Here is a 23,890-nt window from a genome sequence, read left to right as displayed (position 1 = left end):
TTTTGTTTCAAACAGCTTTTATTTGGGTAGACAAGGGTGACAAAATAACGGGAGTTTACTGATTAAAAATCCCATGAGCGCTTAGGCCTCATTTCAGCCAGTGTCTGACTTTAGGCACATGAGTAATCCCACTGAACTCAATGGGACTCTCCACGCTGCCCAGAGTTAGCCGCATGCCCAAGGTTCTTGCTGAACCAAGGCTAACCCAGGTGGTTGTATCCTAGTACTCATCCTGCCAAACAGAGGGATGGGGGTGCCGGGAAATCCTGGACCTAAACAAACTCAATAGCAGTAAAACTTTCCAGAGGGAAACAGAACTGAACTGTTTCAGCGACAGTGATCTACGATCGGGGAGCTGCCTGCCTGCAAACTGCCTTTCAATATTACCAGGAGAGCCGGTAAGAGCCAGTTTGAAAACCACGGAGGAGCTTTCTCGGCAGAAAGTCCTACTGGGAGTTTGGTCCCATCCGAGTGGCCAGCAGCCTCCCTGTGGAGACACGTGGCTTGCGCTGAGCATGACTCTGCACTGAAGTCCAAGGCTGACGAGGGGTGGAGGTTCATTCTGGAACATCCTGCCTGACGGGGACTTCCTGACGCTAGGATGTGTGGCACCTTGGAAGGATCTTAATGGCGACCCGGGGGGGAGGCAAAGGGTCACATGACCCTCCCCAAAACGCTGGGGAAGGGGGCAAGGCTGGCAGCTGGGGCGATGAAGGGGCAGGGCCAGAGCCGGAAGGGAAGAGGCAGGGCCAGAGCCTCTCCTTTTCGGGCCACATTACCTGGTGCGGCATGCAGAAACTGCACTCTCCCAGGCAGCCTCCGGCCACGCTGCCTGCCAGAGACAGCCCATAGAGAGCAGCCCCTGTGTGCCACACCACGGCGGGCAGCGTCCCAGGCAGGCAGCGTGGCCGAAGGCTGCCTGGGAGAGAGCGTCCCCTTTAGCTAGTGCCCCCTTTGTGTCCCTCCCCCTAGTCGCCTCTCCGAGTTTACAGCCTAGGCCTTTGCCGTGTGTCCCCTCAGCGGCTCCGCTGGCATTTATGCCAGCTGTGTTTCCGGCAGGACACTTCCAATTTTCTTGAGATGAAGTATCCAGCTCCACAGCTCTTCTGCGCAGGAGTCGGACTTACGAGAGAGCCACTTTATGAGCGGGTAGCTGCCACCCAGTGCTGCTGCTGCCCCAATTACGAAGAGTCCTTTGTTAATCACCTGCAAGTATAAGGAGAAATTCAGCCTGGCTCAGAAGGCTTGTTTTGCCCCTAGCAGAGAGAACACACCACTTTATAATAACCCTCCTCGCCCCTGCCCTCGGGCAGGAATTACACCGCCCCCAGCATGGAGCCTTTCCCACCGACCGGGGCACTCCAGAGGAAGGCTCGACTGCTAAGCCAAGCCAGGGTAAGTGTGAAAAATAGCAGATAGCAAGTGTGAAAAATCGGGACAGGGGTGGGGGGTAATAGGAGCCCCTATGAAAAGAAGCCCCAAATATCGGGCCTGTCTCTCTAAAATCGGGACATCTGGTCACCCTAAGCCAAGCCCCGAAGCCCCAGTGTGATCAGGAAAAGGAGTTTGCTGAGAGGACGGAAGTCAAGCCCGGTTGGCTAAGTATCAGCACAGAGCATTGCAGGCCCCTCCTCTGGTCTAGAGCAGCCTCACAGCTGCCAGTGGAGACATCTCAGGGGACTTGTCTTCACTCAGAAAAAGGGGCGTCCTTCGCTCAGGTTAGCTGACAGGACGGAAAGTCCTCGTGCGAACAGGGCAGTTTGTTAGCAGGTTGAAGGAAACCCTAAGCTCCCCATGGTTAAGTCGAGCTGGGGGAGGTTAGGGTTTGCCTCAACCTGCTAAATCCTGTGAAAGCCACACACCACCTTATCTTCGCTCGGGTTTCCACCATCTTAGCTAACGTGAGCTGAGACACATCTTCCTTCCTTCCCAGCGAAGACGCACTGATACAGGAAGGGCTTGCTGCTCTCAGAAGCTCCTGTGGGGTTCTGAGAGGGGGCGCTCACCCCACACTGGCCCTGGAAGGGCTAAGGCAGGTTGAGAAGGGGCTAATTAACCCAGCAGGCCACAGCTGGGAGGAATCAGGAGGCTGAGTCCCGTCCCCACCCCCGGCTGAGGGTGGGAGGAAGGAGCTGGGCTGGGCGTAGAAAGGCAGGAAGGTGATAGCAGAGGGGGCTGCTAGGAAATGCCGCAGGCACTCCTGGGAGAGGGAGGAGTGTTTGGAGGCTGTGGAGACAGGTAGCCTGCAGTTGCTCCCCAGGAGGAGGGAGTGGTGGGGCTGGCACCAAATGTTAGAAGAGAGCTCAGGGAAAGGCCGTAAGGTCCAGGAGGGACCAGACCTTGGCTGGTGGCTAGAGGGTCCCTGAGCCAGATCCCGGAGCAGAGGGCAGGTCCAGGTTCCTGGTCAGGCACTGAGGTGTGGCCCCAGGGGGCAGTGAATGGGGAGACTGCCTGAGACTGCTAGGGAGTGAGACCCTGGTGACCCAGAAGGGGACAACGCATATAGTGAGCTGGCCGGAGGTGGAGTCACGGAGAGGCAGCAGCAGCTTGTGGAGCAAGAGAGGGCTGCACACTGGCAGAGAGGGCCAGAGTGGCATGGAACCGCAGGAAGGGGCGTTGACCTGATAAGCTATTCTGCAGAGAGGCCAGGAGGAGGTGCCATCCTGGCCGTGAGCGGAGCCTCCTGTCACAGGTATTCTCCAGGGTTGGCGGATGCTAGCCATGCCGATCACTTTGTGTCACTAGCCAGAAAGGATTTTGTCAGACAGGCCACCTACACTCGGCCCAATGACTGGCCATGGGCGGCACATGAACCGCTGGCTGGGGGAGGCTAGCCCCCAGCCCCCCCCTTCCATGCACCCCAGAACCCAGAGCCCCCCGACTGTGGCCGCCGGCCTCTGCCCCAGGCTGGCTAGTGCCTGCAGCCCCCACGGCCCCAGGAGGGAGAGCGCATGATGCTGCCGCAGCCCCCACAGCCCCGGGAAGGTGAGCAGCATGGCCCTGGGGTAGAATGTGGGCGGAGCCACATCTGGTTGTTTGGGGAGGCACAGCCTGCCCTACCCACTGCCCATGTGACTGGCCTAAGTTCACAGGCCAGGCAAAAGCGCTGGGGGAGGTATGCCGGGGTGGAAAGGCGTCTTTGGGGGCATGCTTGTGATAAAGTCAGACAAGGGGGACTGGGCTGAAAGGGCTGCACGTGGAAGGCCTGTATTCATGCTGGCAGGTGGGGCTTAAGCCCACAGCTACCATAGCACCAAACGCAGAGGGCAGTTTCCTGCCCGTCATTTGCTCTCTCCCAGCAAGAGGTAGAGGTGCCATGCACAAGTCACTGGAGTGGAAAGCTGAAGCAGGCCACCTCCCCAGTGGCCCTTTCCCACTGTCCGTCCCTCGCCCCCCCACCCCCTCAGCTGTTCTGCACCAACATCCAGTAGAGTAAAAACACTCTCCGTATCTGAAGGGCTCTTTGGCATTTTACTCAATTGTCCTCACTTGCTAGCATAATAACCCCTCCCCCATTGTCACCAGGACTTTCAACACCACTAGCACAGACCAGCGGAGCCAAAGGAGCACCTCCATTAGTAAGCAGCAGTAGTTGACTGTTATCCCCTAGTGCACTAGTTACTGGCGGGGGACGTGATGCATCCAGTACAAATGTGCGACGCTGAGCCGTGGGGAGACACTGCAGGGAGCAGAGCTGGAACGGGGCTGAACCAGTGTCTGCTCCTTGCAGGAACCTGGGGCAAGACGCGTGCGCTCTGTGCAGAGTGGCACAGCTCCCTGCATTAGGGTTCTGGGAAATGACCAATCCGCAGCCTGGGGCTGGGGGAACAGCCCGCTGAGACGGGAGCTCCACCATGCTGCTTTCTGAGGAAGCTCTGAGCCCCTGGCCCCTATTTACTCAGTTTCAGCTCTGCAGATTCACAGCCAGGGGTGTCTCGAGCCAAGGCAGGCCAGCGCAGCCAGAAGGGGCTGGGAAAAGTACCTACCAGTGGCAGGGACACCTGCTTCTATCATCTGAGGAGGGCAAAGGGGGAGGGCACGAGAGGCTCTGAATGTCTGGGTCAGTGAAAATTGGCTCCAATTCCCACTCACCTTGTTCTGCCATTTCCAGCGCTGCCGCGCCTCGTGGTAGCGTATTCTGGTGAACGTGACCTGCGCCAGAGTGCAAAGATAGTCAGCCCTTCGGGGTGAGCAGAGACTACACCAGGGGGAAGGGAGAGCAGGCAGGGGACAGAGAAGAAGGCCTTACCATTGTGTATAACGGGATAATGGTGGACGGCATGAGCCAGTGAAGAAAGTTGTCCACGTACTTGCGGAAAATGAACCACTTGGAATTAACATGGGCACGCATCTGGAACAAAGCGCTGAGTTGAAAAGGTGGTGCCAGTGGGGATTTTTACCCCCATGCTGTTACTTGCTCTCATCCTCTTCGGCCACTCAGAGCTCGCACTTCCTACCACTAAGGCTAGGACCACACTGTCCAGGTCTGAGCACCCTGGCTAGCCGAGCCTGGGCGTGAGCATCCCCACAGGAGAGCCTGACTCGGATTCCTGTGGCCTCACCATTTCTGCACCCGCCTGTGTGTGTCTGAGGGCATATCCCATGGTTCTTTGCACTGAGTCACCCTAGGCAACTGCAGAAAAACTTGTCTGTGCTGTGGCAGGGGCTTGTGGGAAGGCCTGGGAGCCCAGCAGCACTCAAGTGATTTGGCCTGTGTCCTCGCTGCAAAGTGGTGGGTTCTAGCCCGAGTTAACGCAGCGCTTGACTCTAAGCCACTGCCCTCAGCCAGGCCGGGTAGCTGGTGGGAGCCACCTCCCAACCCAGATCGGAGGCTTTACTGGGTTTAAGGCAAGAAGCCAGGTTAACCATGTAGTGTAGACGTGTCCTGGCAGTCACTGCCTGGAGCAGAGTCTGCCATTGTATTAGCAATTTGCACCGGGGTCAGTTTAAAGGCACTCTTAGGCCAAAGTCTCGCTGTGCTCTGCCACAAGCAGATACGGGATGGGGCGAAGTGACAGACAAGTCACGAGGCCAAAACAATGTACAGCAATAGGCACAGATGAGAAGCGGCATGGCCCAGTGGGTAGAGCACTGGAGTGGGAGTCAGGAGAGCTGGGTGACCCTGGACAAGCCACTTCCCCGCCTGTTCCTGTTTCCCCTCCCGGCCTGTGTGTGTCTTGTCTACACAGGAAAGTTTTACCAGTTAGACCAGTATAATTATAGTTACCCCAGTATAAATCCACCACCACCTCCTCCATGAGGACTCCTGAGGCCAGAATAAAAGTGTCGTTTTTTTAATTTATTTAGCTTTAAACCCCTTCCAAAGAGACATCATTTAAACTGAAAAAAGCCCCTTCTAGACAAGAATAAAAGTGTCCCCCTGTGGGAGGGGGATTGGACCAGTATAGCTAGAGTGCTTTACATTCACATCTTAGCTTCGACTGGCGTAACTTGCCCCTGGTGTCTAGCCCCTAGCCTGCAAGCTCTTCAGAGCAGGGCCTGTCCCTCTGGGTGCGTACAGCACTTGTCCCAGTCCAGAGCCTGAGCTGGTTGTGCCATCTGGGTGCCACAGGAATCCAGAGCAGAGAGTCAAAGGAGGCGCTGGGAACTCAGAGCAGCACATTTGATGTCTGTTTACATTAGTTAGCAGGGCCGGTCTCCACACAGGCCACGCTCTGACTGAACGAAAGGGGTGACGATTTGTGGCACTTGTGCAGGCAGACATTCGGAAAGTGGTGTAAGGGAGTAACTCCAATGTGTGTGTGTGTGTGTGTGTGGCTGCTGGACAGTAATGGATCACACCCCTGCCTCTCCGATCCCGCCCTCAGGCCCTCGCAGTGTATGTGGGGAGGGGGATTTGCACTCCTGGTCAGGTAATACGCAGTTGTAGAGTGAGGAGGGGACGGCTGCCTCCTGTAGCAAAGCTTCGAGTCCTGGGCATGACCCAAAGCATCTCAGCTCTCTGGAAATCTGCCCCCGCACCTCTCCCAGCCCCTTCCTGCACAGCTGGGGAAAGGCTGCTCTTAGCTGGGCTTGGAAACCTCAAATCTCCACTTATAGTTCACTTCAGCAAAGGTGCTGGGAAGTCAGGCACTGGTAAAGGGCTCCTGGGTGTGCGTGCGTGCGTGTGTGTGCGTGCGCGTGTGTTTGTGTGTGCGAGTGTGCACGCCTGGAAGAGAATGGGGGACAAGGGGTTTTCTTGCTGGGAGTTCTCAGATGTCAAGTCTTATTTCCCTCCCCCCAGCTCTAAGTTTGTAGTGGCAGAGGACAATATCAGAACCATGTCACTGCATTAACAGTCATTAACAGACACGGGACATCTCTCTGACCACGGTAAGGGCACAGCTGACCTGTCACTCAAAACTGCATGTGCGCGGGGCCGGATTTCCAATGAGGCACAGTAGGCACGTGCCTAGGGGCGCCGAAGAGTTCAAAGTTTCATTTTTCCGGAAAACACAAGGTCAGCGGTCGGGGGGACGCCTAGGGGCGCGTAAGGTGTAAATCCAGCCCTGCGTGTGTGCACACACATTTCAGAACAATTGGCCAGGTTACTAAAACAGCTCAGCTGCTGCTGCTCCCTTTCGTCTTCCCCCGAGGGCATTGCCTGCGCCCAGGACTGCTCACGGGCACCTCGCGTAGAGCACCTGCACGCCCAGCACTGCTCTGCTGTCTTACCTCCAAGTAGTTGTACATGGCTAGATCGGAAATGGCATGGTCGTCGGGCACTCGCAGCCGGGAGAACTCGGGCAGGCAGGCACCTGGGGAAGAGGGATCAGTTCCATACCAGTTAGGCTCCAGTCTGCTCCCTGGCTCTGCCTTCTGTCCTGGTCCCTCTCCCAGCTCCTCCTGTGGGAGGGAGCGTGCCGCGTTCCAAGCCAGGGAGTGGGGCGTTCCATGGTGCATGCACTGCTCCCCAGGGCACACGGCACGAGTGCCCGTCGCTCGACTGAGCCGGCCTCTCAGGAAGTGGCTCGACCAAACGCCAGCTTCTGGGACTGCAACCCAACAACTGGATCAGCTCCACCCTCTGCAGAGTGCCCGCTCCATTAGCCCTGTGGGCACTGGCTCACCCCCAACTGCGAGCACCATGCAGTTCCCAACGGCTAACGGGAAGCTGCTGCGGTGCTGTGCTGGGTCCCGGGGCTGGCACGAAGCTCTTCTCTCTGCCATGAGTCTTGTCTGGCCTTGTCTCCCCGTCCCCTAGCCTGTCTTCTTGTCCTGCCTCGCTTGACTTGCTTCCTGCGCCATCCAGCAGGCCACGCATGAGCACAGGGGCTATGGGGCACGTCGGCGTCAGCAAGGAACGCAGAGTGGCTCCAAGGAAGGCGTGCTGCTGCCAGCCCACCGGGGCAAGGGGAAGGGGCGATAGGAGTGAGGGGGAGATGAACCTGGGGAAGGTTGAAGAGGGGGGAGGCTTTGGCACATCTAGCACCATGTGCCCCTTCCTGGGGATAATTAGATACCCCAGGAGCCTCCTGGCCAAATGGTTAATTCCCGACTGTCCCTCACAGTAAGTGTCTCCCTTGATCTTCTGGGTAGGTCAGAGGCCGTCCCTGGGAGCACCCATTTGGTGACTGATGTCAGATCAAACTGCCCGGAGTTCCCACCCAGGTCTGTTTGTCATGCCAAGGATTTACTCACTGAGATCATTGTGGAACTGGTCCATTAACTCATCGAAGACCAGGCAGTCTTCAAATCCCTGAAAGACACAATAAAGGGAAAATAGCTGGCAGCAAAAGCCTGATTGCTCCTAAACTGGGGTTGGCAGGCAGGGGGCAGGCAGGAGCACTGGCCTGGGCTAGACCTGCTGCCTGGGCTAAACAGGTTTAGTGGCTGCTCAGGGTACGTCTACACAGCAACAAAAAAAAACCCGGCAGCGAGTCTCAGAACCTGGCTCACGGGGCTTGTGCTGCAGGGTTAAAAATAGCAGTGTAGATGTGTGGGCTTGGGCTGGAGCCCAGGGCCTGAAACCCGCCCCCCTCACCCAATATCAGAGCCCGGACTCCACCCCGAGGCCAGACGTCTACAGTGTTCTTTCTACCCCCAGGGCAAGCCCCGTGAGCCTGAGTCGCTTAGCCTGGGCTCTGAGACGTGTGGCCGCAGTTCTGAGGGGAGGTGGGGAGCTGGCTGTGTAGTGGTACCTTAATGGCCTGGGGCAGCAGCAGGGGGCTCTGAACCTGCTCTCTGGCTGGCCCCTCCCTTTCTCAGAGGAGGAGGGATGAGCCTGGCTCCAAAGGAGGTGGATGCAGGGTGCTGCAGGACCAGGGGGGACGAGCTGAAGCATCCCCTACACCCTGGGCAGGAAAGAGAGGTCAAGAAAATCCTCCCTAAGACTTTTTGGAGGAAGAGACCCAGCCCTGCTCTCCTGGAGGGAATCCCAGCCACAGTAACAGTGCCCGCTCCCCTTCCTTTGGCCTGGGGAGGGAGAAGAACCAAGAGAAGGTTGAAGACATGGGGCAAGGCAAAGAGAGAGCTGGGGAGAGTGGGGCACCTAGGACCCAGGGGTAGAGGAAGAAAGCGAGGGCAGCTTGGGAGTGAGAGAGATCCCAGAGAGAGACTCGAATATATTTTTCTATACAAAACCCACTGTGTTAAGACTGGTTGATGGGTCGCACTGGAAAGTCAGGAATAGGCACGTGCAGCCTTAGCCCTGTCCCTGGTGTGGATGTGTTCCAGGACAGGGATTACTGCACTATTTCCCCCAGAGTTGCTAAGCACCCACAACACCCATTAGCTGCAGTGAGAGCACCTTTGAAAATCAACCCCTTTTACTGTGGTCCCTACTGTGATGGAGCCAAATCTGAGACATTAATCTCTGTGCTTCAGTTTCCTCAGATGTAGAGAGCGGGAGTAGCCCATCTACTGTCCAAAGTGACAGTGACGTGGTTAAGGGCTACACAGCATCCTAAACTGCACCAGAATAAACACACACAACTTTCCCGGGCTGGGATCCCGCAGCCTTGTGGCTCCCGCTTATTTGACCAACCCTTGCTTGTATAAATGCAGTGTGGACAGACACCTGCATGAACAGCTGGGCTCCATTGCTACAGCAGGAGGCAGTGGGGCGGGGGGAGGATAGGACCTAAAGATTCCCTTCCCTCCCTCCTATGCCCACCCACACAGAGCAAGATAACTTTGGGGAAGGTCCAAAGAATCACCCCATTATCGCCCCCCCCCAGCGCCTCTGCTCAGCGCTCTGTTGGGGTGTGTTCTTGGTGGACAGAAGTCCCTTACTATGGAGGGGGGGATATGGCACACAATTGTGGGGCAGGCCCACTCAAAAATGCAACACCCCTGAGAACACAGACAGCTCCCCTTTGCTCCACCTGCAGCTCCCAAGGGACCTCAGTGCATAGCCATCGCCCCCAGGGACCCAGGCTGGCGCAGTGCAATGCAGACATGTGACAGATGGCAGTTTCCTGCAACTCCTGTGCAGGACAAACTGTGCTGAATGAAGTTCAACTTTATTGAATGAAGTTTATATATCATTGTGGGCCAGAGATTGTATGTAATTCTCTGGGGGAAGGGGACCACACCCCTCCTGGGACTAAGAACTGTGAGGGTGTGGGGTTAGGAAAATTCATTCAGGTTGTCAAACCTCCCCAGAGCTCCCACCGCCTGGAGAGAGACTCAAATAGACTGGTTCAGACTGGATTCTCCAGGGACCAACAGGCAGAGAAAGGACTTTCAGTTAAACAGCCTGAGTTAAAACTGACTCTGATCATAGAAGAATCATAGAATATTAGGGTTGGAGGAGACCTCGGGAGGTCATCTAGTCCAAGCCCCTGCTCAAAGCAGGACCAACCCCAACTAAATCATCCCAGCCACGGCTTTGTCAAGCAGGGCCGTAAAAACCTCTAAGGGTGGAGATTCCACCACCTCCCTAGGTAACCCATTCTAGTGCTTCACCACCCTCCTAGTGAAATAGTGTTTCCTAATATCCAACCTAGACCTCCCCCACTGCAACTTGAGACCGTAACTCCTTGTTCTGCTACCACTGAGAACAGCCGAGCTCCATCCTCTTTGGAACCCCCTTTCAGGTAGTTGAAGGCTGCTATCCAATCCCCCCTAACTCTTTTCTTCTGCAGACTAAATAATCCCAGTTCCCTCAGTCTCTCCTCATAAGTCATGTGCCCCAGCCCCCTAATCATTTCTGTCACTCTCTGCTGGACTCTCTCCAATTTGTCCACATCCTTTCTGTAGCGGGAGGCCCAAAACTGGATGCAATACTCCAGATGTGGCCTCACCAGTGCCGAATAGAGGGGAATAATCACGTCCCTCAATCTGCTGGCAATGCTCCTACTAATGCAGCCCAATATGCTGTTGGCCTTCTTGGCAATGAGGGCACACTGCTGACTCATATTCAGCTTCTCGTCCACTGTAATCCCCAGGTCCTTTTCTGCAGAACTGCCGCTTAGCCAGTCGGTCCCCAGCCTGTAGCAGTGCATGGGATTCTTCCATGCAAATAGAGAAGATCTCTGGCCCAAGGGGGGGGTCCCAATCCTTGGGGAAGGGTAGGAAGGACTTCTGCCCCATAAAACTGGGTGTTCAGGTTCTGAGCAAAAGGTGCTATGAACTTGTAACCACAGGAAAACCCCTGGCGAGGTAGTAAGGACTGTTCACCATCCAGAGCCCTTGCTGGAGTCAGGGGGTGATCTCTGGTTGGCTTATTACCATGTGTGTAGGGGCTTCTATTGTTTCAATATATTTTCTCTGTAATGCTTTTACCTTAAGAATAAAGGTGCTTGCTTAGAAAGAGCTGTGCGGTAACTGAACTGGGACCATTACACTGTTTACCACCTCTGAGGAGAAAAGGAAGGGGAATTCACAGTGCAGGCAGGGAGCAGGCACCTGGAAATACTCTGCTCAGGAGGGAGAGAGACAGGGGTCTCCATGCAAGAGAGGCAACAGCAGATGTCTAAGAGTGGTGCGCTGGCTGGCTCAGAGAAGGGAAATTCAGGTGCAGTTGCCCTGCACTGTGACAGTCTATCTGAAAAGGGAAGACGCAGCCGCCTGGCCTGAGCATGCATGAGCAAATGCATTTCCCTACACCGCTATCCGGACATCCAGCAGCAGCTGAAGATACCGGCGCCTCGCTCTAAAGACTTGCGTGACTCTACGGGGAGCAGAAAGACCCAACCCACTTCACACAGGTCCCTTCAGCCTATCAGGGAATCTCAGTCTTGTGTGGATCCAGACCCAGACAAGTCCTCCTCCTCCTCCTCCTCCAAGCCTCAAACCCGGCAAGACCCAGGGCCAGCCAATCAATTGTGCAAGCAAATGGAACCAACTGGAGCTAAATGTCTGAACTCAAAAGCAATGGCTTTTTGGTCACAAATGATGCAGGACATTAGGAACTGCAAACTCACAGCATTCATGCCTTGTCCATAGAACGGTACCATGGCGTGGGCGGCGTCTCCCATCAGCACACACCGGGAGGCGATGTGGTAGGAAGAGCACTTCACAGAGATCATGGCCTGGGGTGGCAGCAAAAAGTAATCACGCTGCAGCTCTCGCCTTCAGCCAAAACAACAGACAGTTTGCATGAAATGTGTGATGTCATCATTGGAGACAAGCGAATCAGTCATCAGTGTAATACGTAATGTGCCAGGATGCGCAATCCAACCTTTACCGTGGGGTACTTGTGCTGAAAGTTGTGGGAAACCCGACTAGCTAGATCGTGAACTTCAAACCAGGGGATTAAGCTGCCGCATGCCGCAGAATGTAACGGTAATTTCATGGAGCTATAGACTGCCATTACTCTACAGCTGATAGTCATATTTAACACTATCCCTCATGTGTGTGGTCCTGTTTACACTGCATCCCCTTACAGCAGTGGTATCCAACCTTCTTAAGCACAAGATCACTTTTGAATTAAGAGCAACCCAGGATCCACCCCCACCCTTCCCTGAGGCCCCACCCCCTCCCCGAGGCCCTGCCCTGCTCACTCCATCCCCCCTCCCTCACTTTCCCTCCCCCACACTCTCATCGGGCTGGGGCAGGGCGTGGTGGTGTGGGCTATGGACTGAGGCCGAGGGGTTCGGAGTGTGGGAGGGGGCTCCAGGCTGAGCCTGGGGCAGGGGGCTGGGGTGTAGGAGGGGTTCAGAGTGCAGGAGGAGATTCTGGGGGTTCAGGGATGGGGGTTGGAGTGCAGGAGGGGTGCAGGCTCTCGCCGGGCGGTGCTTACCTGGGCGGCAGCACAGCAGGGCTAAGGCAGGCTCTCTGCCTGTCCCAGCCCCGTGCCACTCCCAGAAGCTGCCGCCACATACCTGCTCCGCACGCTGGCTCCGCGCGCTGCCCCTTCCTGCAGGCACCACCCCCACAGCTCCCATTGGCTGCAGTTCCTAGCTCCCAGCCAATGAGAGCTGCGAGGGAGGTGTTTGCAGGCAAGAGCGGTATGCAAAGACCCCACCCCCACGCAGGGATGTGCCAGCTGCTTCCAGGAGTGGCCCGGGGGCGCCAGACTTTTAGTGGCCGGAGATTGCGATCAACTGTCAGAGGCGCTGTGATTGACCCATCGATCGCAATCTACCGGTTGGTGACCACTGCCTTACAGGGCCCTTCCCGTCTCTATTCAGCAAAGTACTTAAGCACATGCTTCAATCCCATTCACTTCAACGGGATGTACTTAAGTGCTTTGCTGAGGAGGAATGGATTTCAGTCCATTTAAATGCTTTGCCTTTTGAAGCCCCACTGCAATCCACAAAACTCCCACTCAGCTGCTGCCAAACCTGGTAGGCTCCTAAACTCACTCAGTGCCTTCGTGTTTGCAGTAAGCGTTCCTTAGGGGCCTGTGTGTCTGCCTCTGAGCATGTGCATGGCGGCCTCCCTCTGGGCATCCCTCTCTCACCTAAGCCCCAGTGCAAACTACAGAGTAGGGGAACACAGGCATTTGGCCACCTAACTCTTGGGTTGGGCCCCATCTGGTAGGCATGCTCAGAGGCTGCCTAGACCTACATAAAGCAGCCCCAGAGGGTGGGGAACCGCGCTTATAACCCAGGGGTCATGATACTCTCCCTGGATGGGAGACCCCAGGGCCAGCCCCCCTCTGTCGGATGAAGAGCTGGGATGTGCCAGCTTTCAGGTGAGTGCCCTAACCACTGGCCTATAGACTATTCCGATGCCCTCGAGCTCCACTTGAATGAAAGATGAATTGGGCCAGAGCTAGAATGACTCTATGGCCCACTGGTTAGGCATGCACCTGGGAGGTGGCAGATCCCTGTTCAGCTGCCCTCTCCTCAGCAGGTAGAACTGGGGGGGGACTTGAACTGGGGGGTCTCCCAGCTCCTGGGTGAATGCACTAACCGCTGCACTAAAGGTTATGCAGGAGCATTACCGTCTGCTTTTGTGTGGAGTTAGGCAGCCTCTGTGCATGCCTACCAGCTTAGGACCCGCATGTGAGTTAAGAAAATAAGAACGGCCAGACTGGGTCAGACCAAGGTCCATCTAGCCCAATATCCTGTCTTCTGACAGTGGCCAATACCAGGTGCTTGAGAGGGAATGAACAGAACAGGGAATCATCAAGTGATCCATCCCATTGCCCATTCCCAGCTTCTGGTAAATAGAGGTTAGGGATCCCATGCTTACCCATCCTGGCTAATAGCCACTGATGGATCTATTCTCCATGAATTTATCTAGTTCTTTTTTTTAACCCAGTTATAGTCTTGGCCTTCACAACATCCTCTAGCAAAGAGTTCCACAGGTTGACTGTGTGTTGTATGAAGAAATACTTCCTTTTGTTTTACACCTGCTGCCTATTAATTTCATTTGATGGCCCCTAGTTCTTGTGTTATGAGAAGGGGTAAATAGCACTTCTTTATTTACTTTCTCCACACCAGTCATGACTTTATAGACCTCTATCATAACCCCCCTTTCGTTGTTTCTTTTCCAAGCTGAAAAGTCTCAATCTTATTAATCTCTCCTCATATGAAAGCTGTTCCATAACCCTAAGCATTTTTATTGCCCTTTTCTGAACCTTTTCTGATTCCAATAGATATTTTTGAGATGGGGCAGTACTGACGGTGTGGGCAAACCATGGATTTATACAGAGGCAATATGATATTTTCTGTTTTATTATCTAACCTTTTCCTAATGATTCCCAAGATTCTGTTCGCTTTTTTGACTGCCACTGCACATTGAGTGGATTTTTTCAGATAACTATTCACAATGACTCCAAGCTCTTTCTTGAGTGGTAATAGCTAACTTAGACCCCATCATTTTATATGTATAGCTGGGATTATGTTTTCCAATGTGCATTACTTTGCATTGATCAACATTGAATTTCATCTGCCATTTTGTTGCCCAGACACCCAGTTTTGTGAGATCCCTTTGTAGCTCTTCACAGTCAGCACTGGACGTAACTATCCTAAGTAGTTTTGTATCATCTGCTCTGGGCTGAGTGGAGTGGATGGTGCAGAGGGCAAGCTGGGCATCCCTTATGCTGTGCGGACTCTCGGCGGCCTTTTGGCCCCCACTGTCTTTCCCACAGGGCCCCTGCCTCATTCAGTGCTCAGGGCAGACTCGGCTCAGGAAATGAGGCAGCAATTCAATGCTTTGTTTTATTCTTGTTCTTCAGGGTGTCGTTTCTGCCTCGTTCCCAGTGCACTAGTGCCCCCTGGCTCTGAATACAGAAATATTCATTCCCTCATTCTCTGAGGAGCTTTTCTGTGCCACTTGTCACCACCTGAGTGCCTCCCCGCCACTGCGGGAGAAAAACGAGTGGCCAATGTGGAAAATGTTCTCTGATGAAGTAACTCACTCTCCCACTAAAACAACAAGGAGTCTTTAAGGTGCCACCGGACTCCTTGTTGTTTTTTTGTGGATACAGACTAACTAGTCTCCAGGGAAGGCAGTTGTGTAATGCTGGAGACTGGTCTGTAGGTGGCAGCAAAGATGCTCACATCACACTGACTTCTCTGGAACTCAGGGCTTGGTTAGGGGATATTGGCGTCAACAGGTTTCACATATCTCATTGTTCTGTTAGCAAAAGGGCCATGTCAGGACCAGACCAGCGGTATTTAAAAATGACATCGATAACTAGCCCCCGAGCGAATGGGGAGCATGCAGTTAGTGGCCACCGGTGACAAGGCTGGTTTCCCAGCATCATGCAGAAATTCTGTTGCAGCCGCACGGATGGAAGCCAGTTGTCTTAACCATAAAACTGTCCCTTCTCCTCTGGCAATCCCTGATTTATTCACTACGCATCTTCCAACTTCTGCAACAAAAGAGACAGGGTCCTACAGACACCAGCCTCCTTCACTTCACAACCCTGATTCAGTCCTGAGCAGGTCCATCCTTGGGCACTGACCGAAGCAAAGGTCTTGTTGCAAAACAGTATGTGATTATGTAATAATGACTGTGTTGTAATGCACATGCACAAGGGGGATGAATTAAGGTGGCTCAGCAACCTTAATTCTGGCATTTCCTACCTTCGGAGAGCTTGACTTTGCAACATTCTTTGGACATTGGTGGGGTTTTCTATGTAATTGTGACAGAGTTGGTATGTCCATACGAATTGTGTTCTCCGCTTGGTACTGTGTGCTGAACATGTCTGAACTTGCTCAAGGCAGCCTATTGAATGACATTCCAGAGAGCCGCGCTGCTCAGAAAAGGAGTTTCACAGAAAAGTCACTAAGACAACAATCTGGGGTTATCAGCTTGACTGGCTCTCAACTACTGGCTCACCCCCATGGGTCAATGGGCTTTTCTACACGGATGGGGCAAATCTAACTGGGGAGGGGGCTGGAACCTTCCCGCTGAGCACATGGTTAAAAAGCGACAGACTCTGTTTAAGAGTGGGGTGCTGCTAACTATCACCACCTGGAAGCAGGAGACACAGGAGAGGAGGAACTCTGCCTAGCCTGAAATATGGAGAAATCCTCAGACTCACAGGAGGGGTGAGATCAGTCTGGAGTACCTCAGAACTTCTATTTTCTGAAGACCTGTAACTCATTAGTGCTTATGAGTAAAATGACTGTGGTTAAGACAGTCCTTGGCTAAGCCCTGTTCCTTGCTTTCCTGCCATAGAAGATCAGGGTTGGAAGGGACCTCAGGAGGTCATCTAGTCCAACCCCCTGCTCAAAGCAGGACCAACACCAACTAAATTATCCCAGCCAGGGCTTTGTCAAGCCTGACTTTAAAAACCTCTAAAGATGGAGATTCCACCATCTCCCTAGGTAACCCATTCCAGTGCTTCACCACCCTCCTAGTGAAATAGTGTTTCCTAATATCCAACCTAAATCTCCCTCACTGCAACTTGAATCATTACTCCTTGTTCTGTCATCTGGTACCACTGAGAACAGTCTAGATCCATCCTCTGTGGAACCCCCTTTCCGGTAGTTGAAAGCAGCTATCAAATCCTCCCTCACTCTTCTCTTCCGCAGACTAAATAAGCCCAGTTCCCTCAGCCTCTCCTTGTAAGTCATGTGCTCCAGCCCCCTAATCATTTTTGTTGCCCTCCGCTGGACTCTTTCAATTTTTCCCACATCCTTCTTATAGTGTGGGGCCCAAAACTGGACACAGTACTCCAGATGAGGCCTCACCAATGTCGAATACAGGGGAACGATCATGTCCCTTGATCTGCTGGCAATGCCCCTACTTATACAGCCCAAAATGCTGTTCGCCTTCTTGGCAACAAGGACTATGTTGTCCCTGAAGGGGTTAAGCTAGAAGCCAGAGTGACCACAGGTAGATGGCGCTCTGGGAGGCTCAGGAGATCTGAGGCACTGGTTCCAGAGGCTGGAAACCAGAGTCCCATGTCTCAAGGATGGGCTCAGAAAAGAGATCAGAGCCTGGGATTGTATGTTATGGACCCAGAGCTGGAAATGGGGACTAGACTCTGCCCAGATCCAGCTACCTTGGAAGCACATGGGACCTTGTAGCTGGGTCTGCTTGCTACAGACTGATGGCCCTACAGTGCAGTAATGGGCCAGGCTGGGACAGTGACAGTCTAGGTTTTCAGTAAAGAAAAATGGACAAAGCAGACATTCAATCATGTGCAGCCAAATGGCCCTCACGTGTGTTGTCACCCAGGGCCTTCAGATCCAGAGCTCCAACCCCTACCGTTCAGCTAAAGCATTAACTGTTAGCAGTAGGAGGCTGGTATCCCCAAAGTTTTCCAGTCACCAGAAGGGCATGTGATACACACCTGGCCAGTAGATTACGTAACTGGTAGACTGGAGTTGAATGCTGGGAATCAGAACTCCTGGTTTCTGTTTCTGGCTCTGGGAATGGAGTGTGGTCTAATGACTATCACCTGGTGAAGGGCAGCCTGTCCTTCCGACTTGTTATGCCCATTGGAACTACAAATCAGCCTTCAGTCTCTTCTCCTACCCATCCGTTCTGCAATATATCTGGTGTCTAGAAAAATACAGAGATCCACTCCCAAGGAACCTGTAGTGTCCTGCATTTGTCACATGAGGTAGAGTCCCTGCTGATTCGCACTAGAGCATGAAATCACCAGCCCTAGGTGAACACTCAAGTGCTCGACACATCCCTGTTGCTCTACGGCAGTGCGCTAATTAACAAAGAAACACCAGAAATAATACTTACGCTCCTATGAGGGGAATTGAATCTGGGAAGTAGGTTTGGAAGAAATCCAGCACTTGATCACCTGTCGTGAGCCGTTCAAACTCCTCGAAGGGCATGAAGAGCGTGCAGGTGAACGACTTATCCTGTGGGTTCAAAGGGATATTCAAAGAGATTCTGAGAGGGTGGAGATGAGCCCTGCACAGAGCTCAGCCGGGGACCCCAGCGAGGGAGGCAAACAGCTCAGCTTGGGAAGGGGGTGAGGACTGCAACAGCTGCCCCATTTCCCCTCTTGCTGTTGTCATTGATTGTTTGTATCCTCATAGTACCCACAACGGTCTTGGCATGTGCCAAGCGCCAAGGAGAGGCCTGTCTCCGAGCGCACACAAGCCGCAGACAGGGAGCAAAGGTGGGAGAAGGAGCTAGAGCACAGATGGGTCATGGCCATGACTTGGTAGGGCAGGTGGTGGTGGGTATTGCTTCTACGTATGTGCTTGGCTGTATTTCTATTGCAGTGGGAAACCCAGTGAGGGTTGGTTGGTTGGTTGGTTGGGAGGCACTTGTGGTTACAGGGGAGTTGGAGGGAGCAGAGAATGGGAGAAGTGGGAAAGGAGGAAGTGGAGCTCAGTGCTGGGGTGCATCAGTGCAGGGATCAGCTGGTGAAGCTGGCAGGAGGAGGATGCTGTCCTGTGAAGCAGGAGGTGGGGAGGCCTGTTAGGCAGGGGGATATTGGAAAGGCCCAGTCTGCTCGCTAAGTCCTCTGCCAGGAGGATGGGCTGGCTCTGGCTTGCGCCTGCCAAAGTCAGTGACCAAACTGCCACTGCTTTTAAAGGAACAGGTGCAGGCCCTTTGCCTTTGTCTGAACCCGCATTATGGAGCATTCTCTTCGCCCATGTGCCAGGGCTGGAATCCCCGGCAGACCCAGCTGTCTAAAGAACATCGATCATTGCACCAGGTGTACAAATGCAAAGTGCTGCTTGCACTTGGCTGTCTGCCCATGTGCACTCATGATCATAGCTTTTCAGGGCAGGAGGGAGCGCTCTAACCTTCTGCGGAGCACAGGCCATATACTGAATGCAGCCCACTGGAGGGCAGCTTGGACCTCGTCTCTGTTCTCCTTACCTTGGAGTAAAGGAACTGAACCTAGTACCGTGTTCCATAATACGCCTTCTGCAGCCATGCACAGGTCGGCCCATGGCCAGTCTCAGCCTCATGTTCTGGGACCAGGCACCGTGGCCAAGGTCACCAGAAGGGTTGGTGTGAGGGTGCAGCACAGCCAGGGGAATTCTGACAGTGCGGGCATTTGCCATCAGGAGTTTCTAAAGGGGAGTTGGGTTAAAGTGCTGATGGGCTGCAGGGAGGATCTGGGCTGTATCTGCACGGGCTAGGTGTGTCCTGCCAGACTCTGTGGGGCTGCCGTTTCCACCTCCACCTGTTCCTCCCCCCTCACGCATTGCTAGTCCACTTGCTAGCAGTGTGTTATCCCCTGCAGACAGGCCCAGCTTTGTGTCAATCAGGAGTCAGGCCCTTTCACACAGGGTCTGCACTTTCCTGGTCCGTTCCACAGAGGGTCAGATTGTGGTTGGCCTTTACGTGAGAGTGGTGCACAACAGGGAAAGGGCACGAGCGACCTCTCCCCACCCCATCATGGCCCCCGTCAGCGGCAGAGCACGGATTCAGGCTGTGGGCCTCCCTGGGTTAAAGAGTGCACCCCGCTCACCATGGCAGTGCTAGGGTGTGTGTGTCTCCCCAAGTCCCCTCCCAGACCCAGAGCTTCTGCAGGAGCCAGGCCTGGAGCCGTCCCTGTGCCCCGAAAGGATTGGCAATGGTGGGTTCTTACCAGGTTAGGCAGCGCTATCATCATGAAGGTGTTCCTGGGCCAGATGTGAAGGTAATTCTCTTCCATGGCAAACTGAAAGGAAGGGACTGGTCAGTGTCTCGTTAGCAAGCCTGTTACCCACAGATCACCCCTGCAGAGAGGCAGGCAGGGCAGAAGGAAACTGCACCATTTACAGGTGGTAAAAGCCTTAGCAAGCTGGGTCGTTTCCCTGTCATCCCCACCCCACTCACTCCCGCCTCTTCCTTAGGGTTGCCAACTTTCTAATTGCACAAAACCGGACACCCTACCCCCGCCCCCTGCCCCGAGGCCCCTCCCCTGCCCCTTCTCAAGGCCCCACCCCTACTCACTACATTTCCCCCTCCCTCGGTGGCTCACTCTCCCCCACCCTCACTCACTTTCACTGGGGCTGGGACAGGGGGTTGGGGTGCGGGCTCTAACTGGGGGTGCAGGCTGTGGATGAGGGATTTGGGGTGCAGGAGAAGGCTTCAGGCTGGGGGGTGGAGCCATGGGATTTGGAAGGTGGGAAGGGGCTGCGGATTGAGGCAGGGGGTTGGGCTGTGGGAGGGGGTACAAGGCTCTGGGCTGGGGGTGCGGGCTCTGGGGTGGGATTGGGGATGTGGGGTTTGGAGTGCAGGAGAAGGCTCCAGGCTGGGGGTGGGGCCAAGGGATTTGAAGTGTGTGTGGGGGGGCTGCGGGTTGAGACTGGGGTGCAGGAGGGAATGCAGGATCTGGGGTGGGGCCAGGAATGAATGGTTTGGGATGCAGGAGGGGGCTCCGGGTTTAGGGGGGGCTCAGGGCTGGGGTAAGGGGTTGGGGCACGGGCTTACCTCGGGCAGCTCCCGGTCAGTGGTGCAGTGGGGCTAAGGCAGGCTCTCTGCCTGTCCTGGCACTGTGCTGCTCCCCAGAAGCAGTCAGCAGTAGCTCCAGCTCCTAAGCGAGGGGGGCGGAGGCAGGAGGCTCCGCGTGCTGCTCTCGCCTGCAGGCACTGCCCCCCCCAGCTCCCATTGGCTGGTTCCCGGCCAATGCGAGTGCGGAGCCGGTGCTCAGGGTGGGGGCAGCGCAGCACCGCCGACGGAACTTTTAACAGCCTGGTCGGCAGTGCTGATCGGAGACACCAGGGTCCCTTTTTGACTGTCGAAAACTGGACACCTGGCAACCCTACTCTTCCTCCATTTGCTATCATTAGTGCCCCGCCCTAGTGGTGTCCTAGACTGGCTGCTGACATCACCCCCTACTGGCTTCCCGGAGCCAGGGCAGCACTTCCTTCGTTTTTCCTTCAGCACCAAAGACTGACTGCAGGAGCCCTGCCCCAGAAGGAAAGGAGCTGTCCGTTCAGTGAAAGCTGCGTCTAATTCCAAGCACTGGTGGGAGAGGAGGGCGTGCAGAAGGGCCTCTGTGGGTCCTAAGGTCTCCCCCCAGGGATGCTCAGGTATTGAGCAGAGCCCAAATACTCACTATTTGCAAGTCCTGTGCTAACACGCAATTGCCTTATTCTACCACCTGTTTTACCACCGAGATTCACTGGTTCTACCAGCTCTTACGGATCCTGTGATAAGCTTGAAAACAGGAACATTGCAGTGATGTCTGTCTGAGTCTGCAGGGAGCCTGAAATAATAGCTCTGAGAGGTGGGACCAGCCCCATCCCTCCTCGAGAGCCAACATTCTTAAAAGGGATTTCTAGACAGGTCGCTGGACCAGGGACCAGGGCGTTACAGCAGAGCGCAGGATGGAGGGTGGCTACTTACATCCCCATCCTTGGGGGGGATGGTCAACTCCATGTACCCATGAGGAATGTACACATGGCTGTAGTTAAAGCATGTTTGCCGCATGAACTGCTTTCTGACTGTAGAAAAGGCTCCATCGCATCCCACTATGAGGTCACAAGTGACTTCCATGGGTCTTTGGTCAGGTCTGACAAACAAGAGAAATCATTAGTATGAGGCTGCAGGACTTTGGCCTGGACCAGTGAGCTCCCACAGCACCAGCGGCCAGGGTGGACGGGCCGTTTGTACTCTGATGAAGAGGTGTCGAAGGACTCTTCTGGGCTCCATTTTTTGGTACTGTTTTTAGCCTCTAGGTGTATGAAGAGACTGTTTGATCAATGCAGATTTTATAGAGTTCAAGGCCAGATGAGACCATTGAGTCTGACCCCCTGCCTATCACAGGCTGTTACATTTCACCGATACCTGTGCTGAGCTCGGTGACTTGAGTTAGACCAAAGCATTTCAGGCCACAGAGACTAAACTGTTGTGCGCTACAGGCAGTGAGCAGGAGAGAGCGAGGTGCAGGGCCACCCAGAGGGGGGACAAGTGGGGCAATTTGTCCCAGGCCCCGGGCCCCGCAAGCCCTGGCTGAGAATCCCTTTCCTCACCCAGCGGCGGTCCGGGTCTTCGGCGGCGGGTCCTTCAGTGCTGCCGAAGACACTGAGCAACTGAAGGACCGGCCGCTGCCACCACCACAGACTCGGAGCGCCGCACGGTGAGTACAAATGCTCCCCCACTTTGCCCCAGGCCCCCTGAATCCTCTGGGTGGCCTGGCAAGGTGCCACCTGCACCCGAGGCCCTGCAATGGAGGAGGTGAGACATGCCCAGGTGATCCCTGCAGGCAGCCTATGCCCCATGCTGCGGAGGAAGGTGCGGAACCCCAGGTCCCGGCCGTCAGTTAATAAGCTCTGGGGGTGGAGTAAAGACTTAGTCTGTAGGTTATTAAAGTTGGTGTTTGTCAACTAGCCGCCACAGCTTTTGTAAAAGGCTTCTGTTTACAGGGTGACCTAGCGCTGACAGCAGCCACCAGCGTTTCAGGGCCGTGCTGGGTTTGATACCGTATGTCACGCTCAGCTAGAACAGTGTGTATTTGAATACCCAGACAGACACCACAGACACCTTTGCACAATGGCCACTAAGGTCCCCTCCCAGGAGGACACACACGTCATAAATCTGTCAGACTGGTTCAATGCTGATGATGCCGGGGTGTGATCCAAACCTGCCGGGTCACAGAAAGCAAGTCATCACCTTAACTCGGGGGAGACTGTCTAGCCAGGACATGGATGGAAAACTAAAGGTGGCAAGACAAGCATGTCGGTTACTTGCAGAAACAAATAAATCCACGTGTCTGGCTTATTGCTGATGAAGTTGCTTTGACGCTTTTCAACTCTTCATGAAAACTGCTGCAATGTCTGAGTCTTCACAAACCTGACATCAAGGGTCAGCTCCGAAATAACAAACTGGTTGTGAACAGACTTGCCCAGTTGTTTGTTTTGATTAATTATTAGGCAAAAGCTCTATGAAGGGAGCACTCTCAGGGACAGGGCCTGCTTTACCCTTGTAAGGTTAATAGCCCTGATTCAACGTGGCAGCGGAGCAGCTTGTGTCCAAAGTACAACGTAGTGTTGGGGTACTTCTCAGCCGCTGTGAAAAGAAAAGACGTTTCAGCGTAATGGATTGTGCTAGCCCACAGAGTGTCGCTGAAGTATGGAGCCTTTCATCTCTTTGATCAAATTAGATTCCTTCTAGTGGGGGGGAAGAGGGAGATTTTATGGTTAAAACTTGTGAAAAGTATTTACTAAGTGCAATACATCCTGGCAAAGGATTCTTGTTCCCTGAGACAATCTTCAGATACTGCCATGACTCCTGTCCCTGCGCTATAGGAATCATCACAGAGCCAGGGCCTGTGTGATCCCCCAGCAGCCAATGGGAGATATGTGCATGCATCTGAGGGCAGAATGTGGCCACCCAGCTGTATGGCTGACACGTAACCACTTTGTAACATGCTGCAAGTACTGACTTTTTTTCTAGTAATGTTAAATCACTCCCTGTTGCATTCCAAACTCAGTCTTCAGTTCAACTCAGTAGAATGCAAATACACTGAAGAGATGGGTTATGTAGCTTTCCTGTCAACTTTCCCCTTATTTATACACAAAGCAGATCATTAGGAACCGTTCAGATTATCTCACCCAATCTTCAACATCCCCCACCATCAAAATCCCCTGTGATATCAGCTGTTTTCCAATGAATGTCTAATCTGTCGGCTCAGTTTCCATGTGCGTCAGGATGCTGTCTCTCAGAGCTAGTGCTTTGGAAATCAGTCCTTAAAACAAATTTACATATCAGGGCTACAGAACTTTGCTGCTGCTAGTTTCTCCCTTAAAATGTGTTCTAGGTGCCAGACCAGAACGCGGGGCGTTTGGAATCCTAAAGCCTACTTCCACAATAGCCACAGACTGGGAGTGAGAGCCTGGCCACATAATTCAGGCCCAAATTTTCAGAAGGGCCTACTAATTCTGGCACCCGGTTAAAACAATTAGGCAGCCCCAAAATGAGGCCCCCCAAAGTTTGTAACAACTTTTGTAACTTTGGCCCTTACTCCCTCTGGTCCAAGTTTATTCCTCTGTCAAACGAGCACAGTATTTTCCTACCATAGAGGTGTGTTGGGGCGGGGCGTTAATGTTTGTAAAATGCCTTTCTACTTTCAGATAGAGAACACTCTAGATAAGTTTTAAGTATTCTTCAAGACGTGTCTTCAAAA

At 54.0% G+C, this 23,890-nt stretch overlaps 1 protein-coding gene across 4 annotated transcripts in view; it reads right to left on the bottom strand.

The window, feature by feature from the left end:
- KMO (kynurenine 3-monooxygenase) overlaps nt 1–23,890 on the bottom strand; it is a 38,563-nt gene continuing 14,673 nt past the window's right edge. For 3 of the 4 annotated variants that reach the window (XM_034785260.1, XM_034785261.1, XM_034785262.1), the window contains 10 exons: nt 22,686–22,773; nt 21,112–21,277; nt 19,367–19,438; nt 17,551–17,672; nt 11,370–11,517; nt 7,642–7,699; nt 6,676–6,758; nt 4,250–4,351; nt 4,093–4,152; nt 1–1,206 (listed from right to left, as the gene is read on the bottom strand). In XM_034785260.1, the coding sequence (XP_034641151.1) occupies nt 1,036–1,206; nt 4,093–4,152; nt 4,250–4,351; nt 6,676–6,758; nt 7,642–7,699; nt 11,370–11,517; nt 17,551–17,672; nt 19,367–19,438; nt 21,112–21,277; nt 22,686–22,773 (1,070 nt within the window). In that variant the 3' untranslated portion in view covers nt 1–1,035. The remainder of the gene's footprint in view (nt 1,207–4,092; nt 4,153–4,249; nt 4,352–6,675; nt 6,759–7,641; nt 7,700–11,369; nt 11,518–17,550; nt 17,673–19,366; nt 19,439–21,111; nt 21,278–22,685; nt 22,774–23,890) is intronic. The other variant, XR_004647623.1, reaches the window with a different exon arrangement.

This window comes from Trachemys scripta, chromosome 11 (genome assembly GCF_013100865.1).
Source record: "Trachemys scripta elegans isolate TJP31775 chromosome 11, CAS_Tse_1.0, whole genome shotgun sequence".
NCBI lineage: Eukaryota > Metazoa > Chordata > Testudines > Emydidae > Trachemys > Trachemys scripta.
This window is presented reverse-complemented; position numbering and strand designations above follow the sequence as displayed.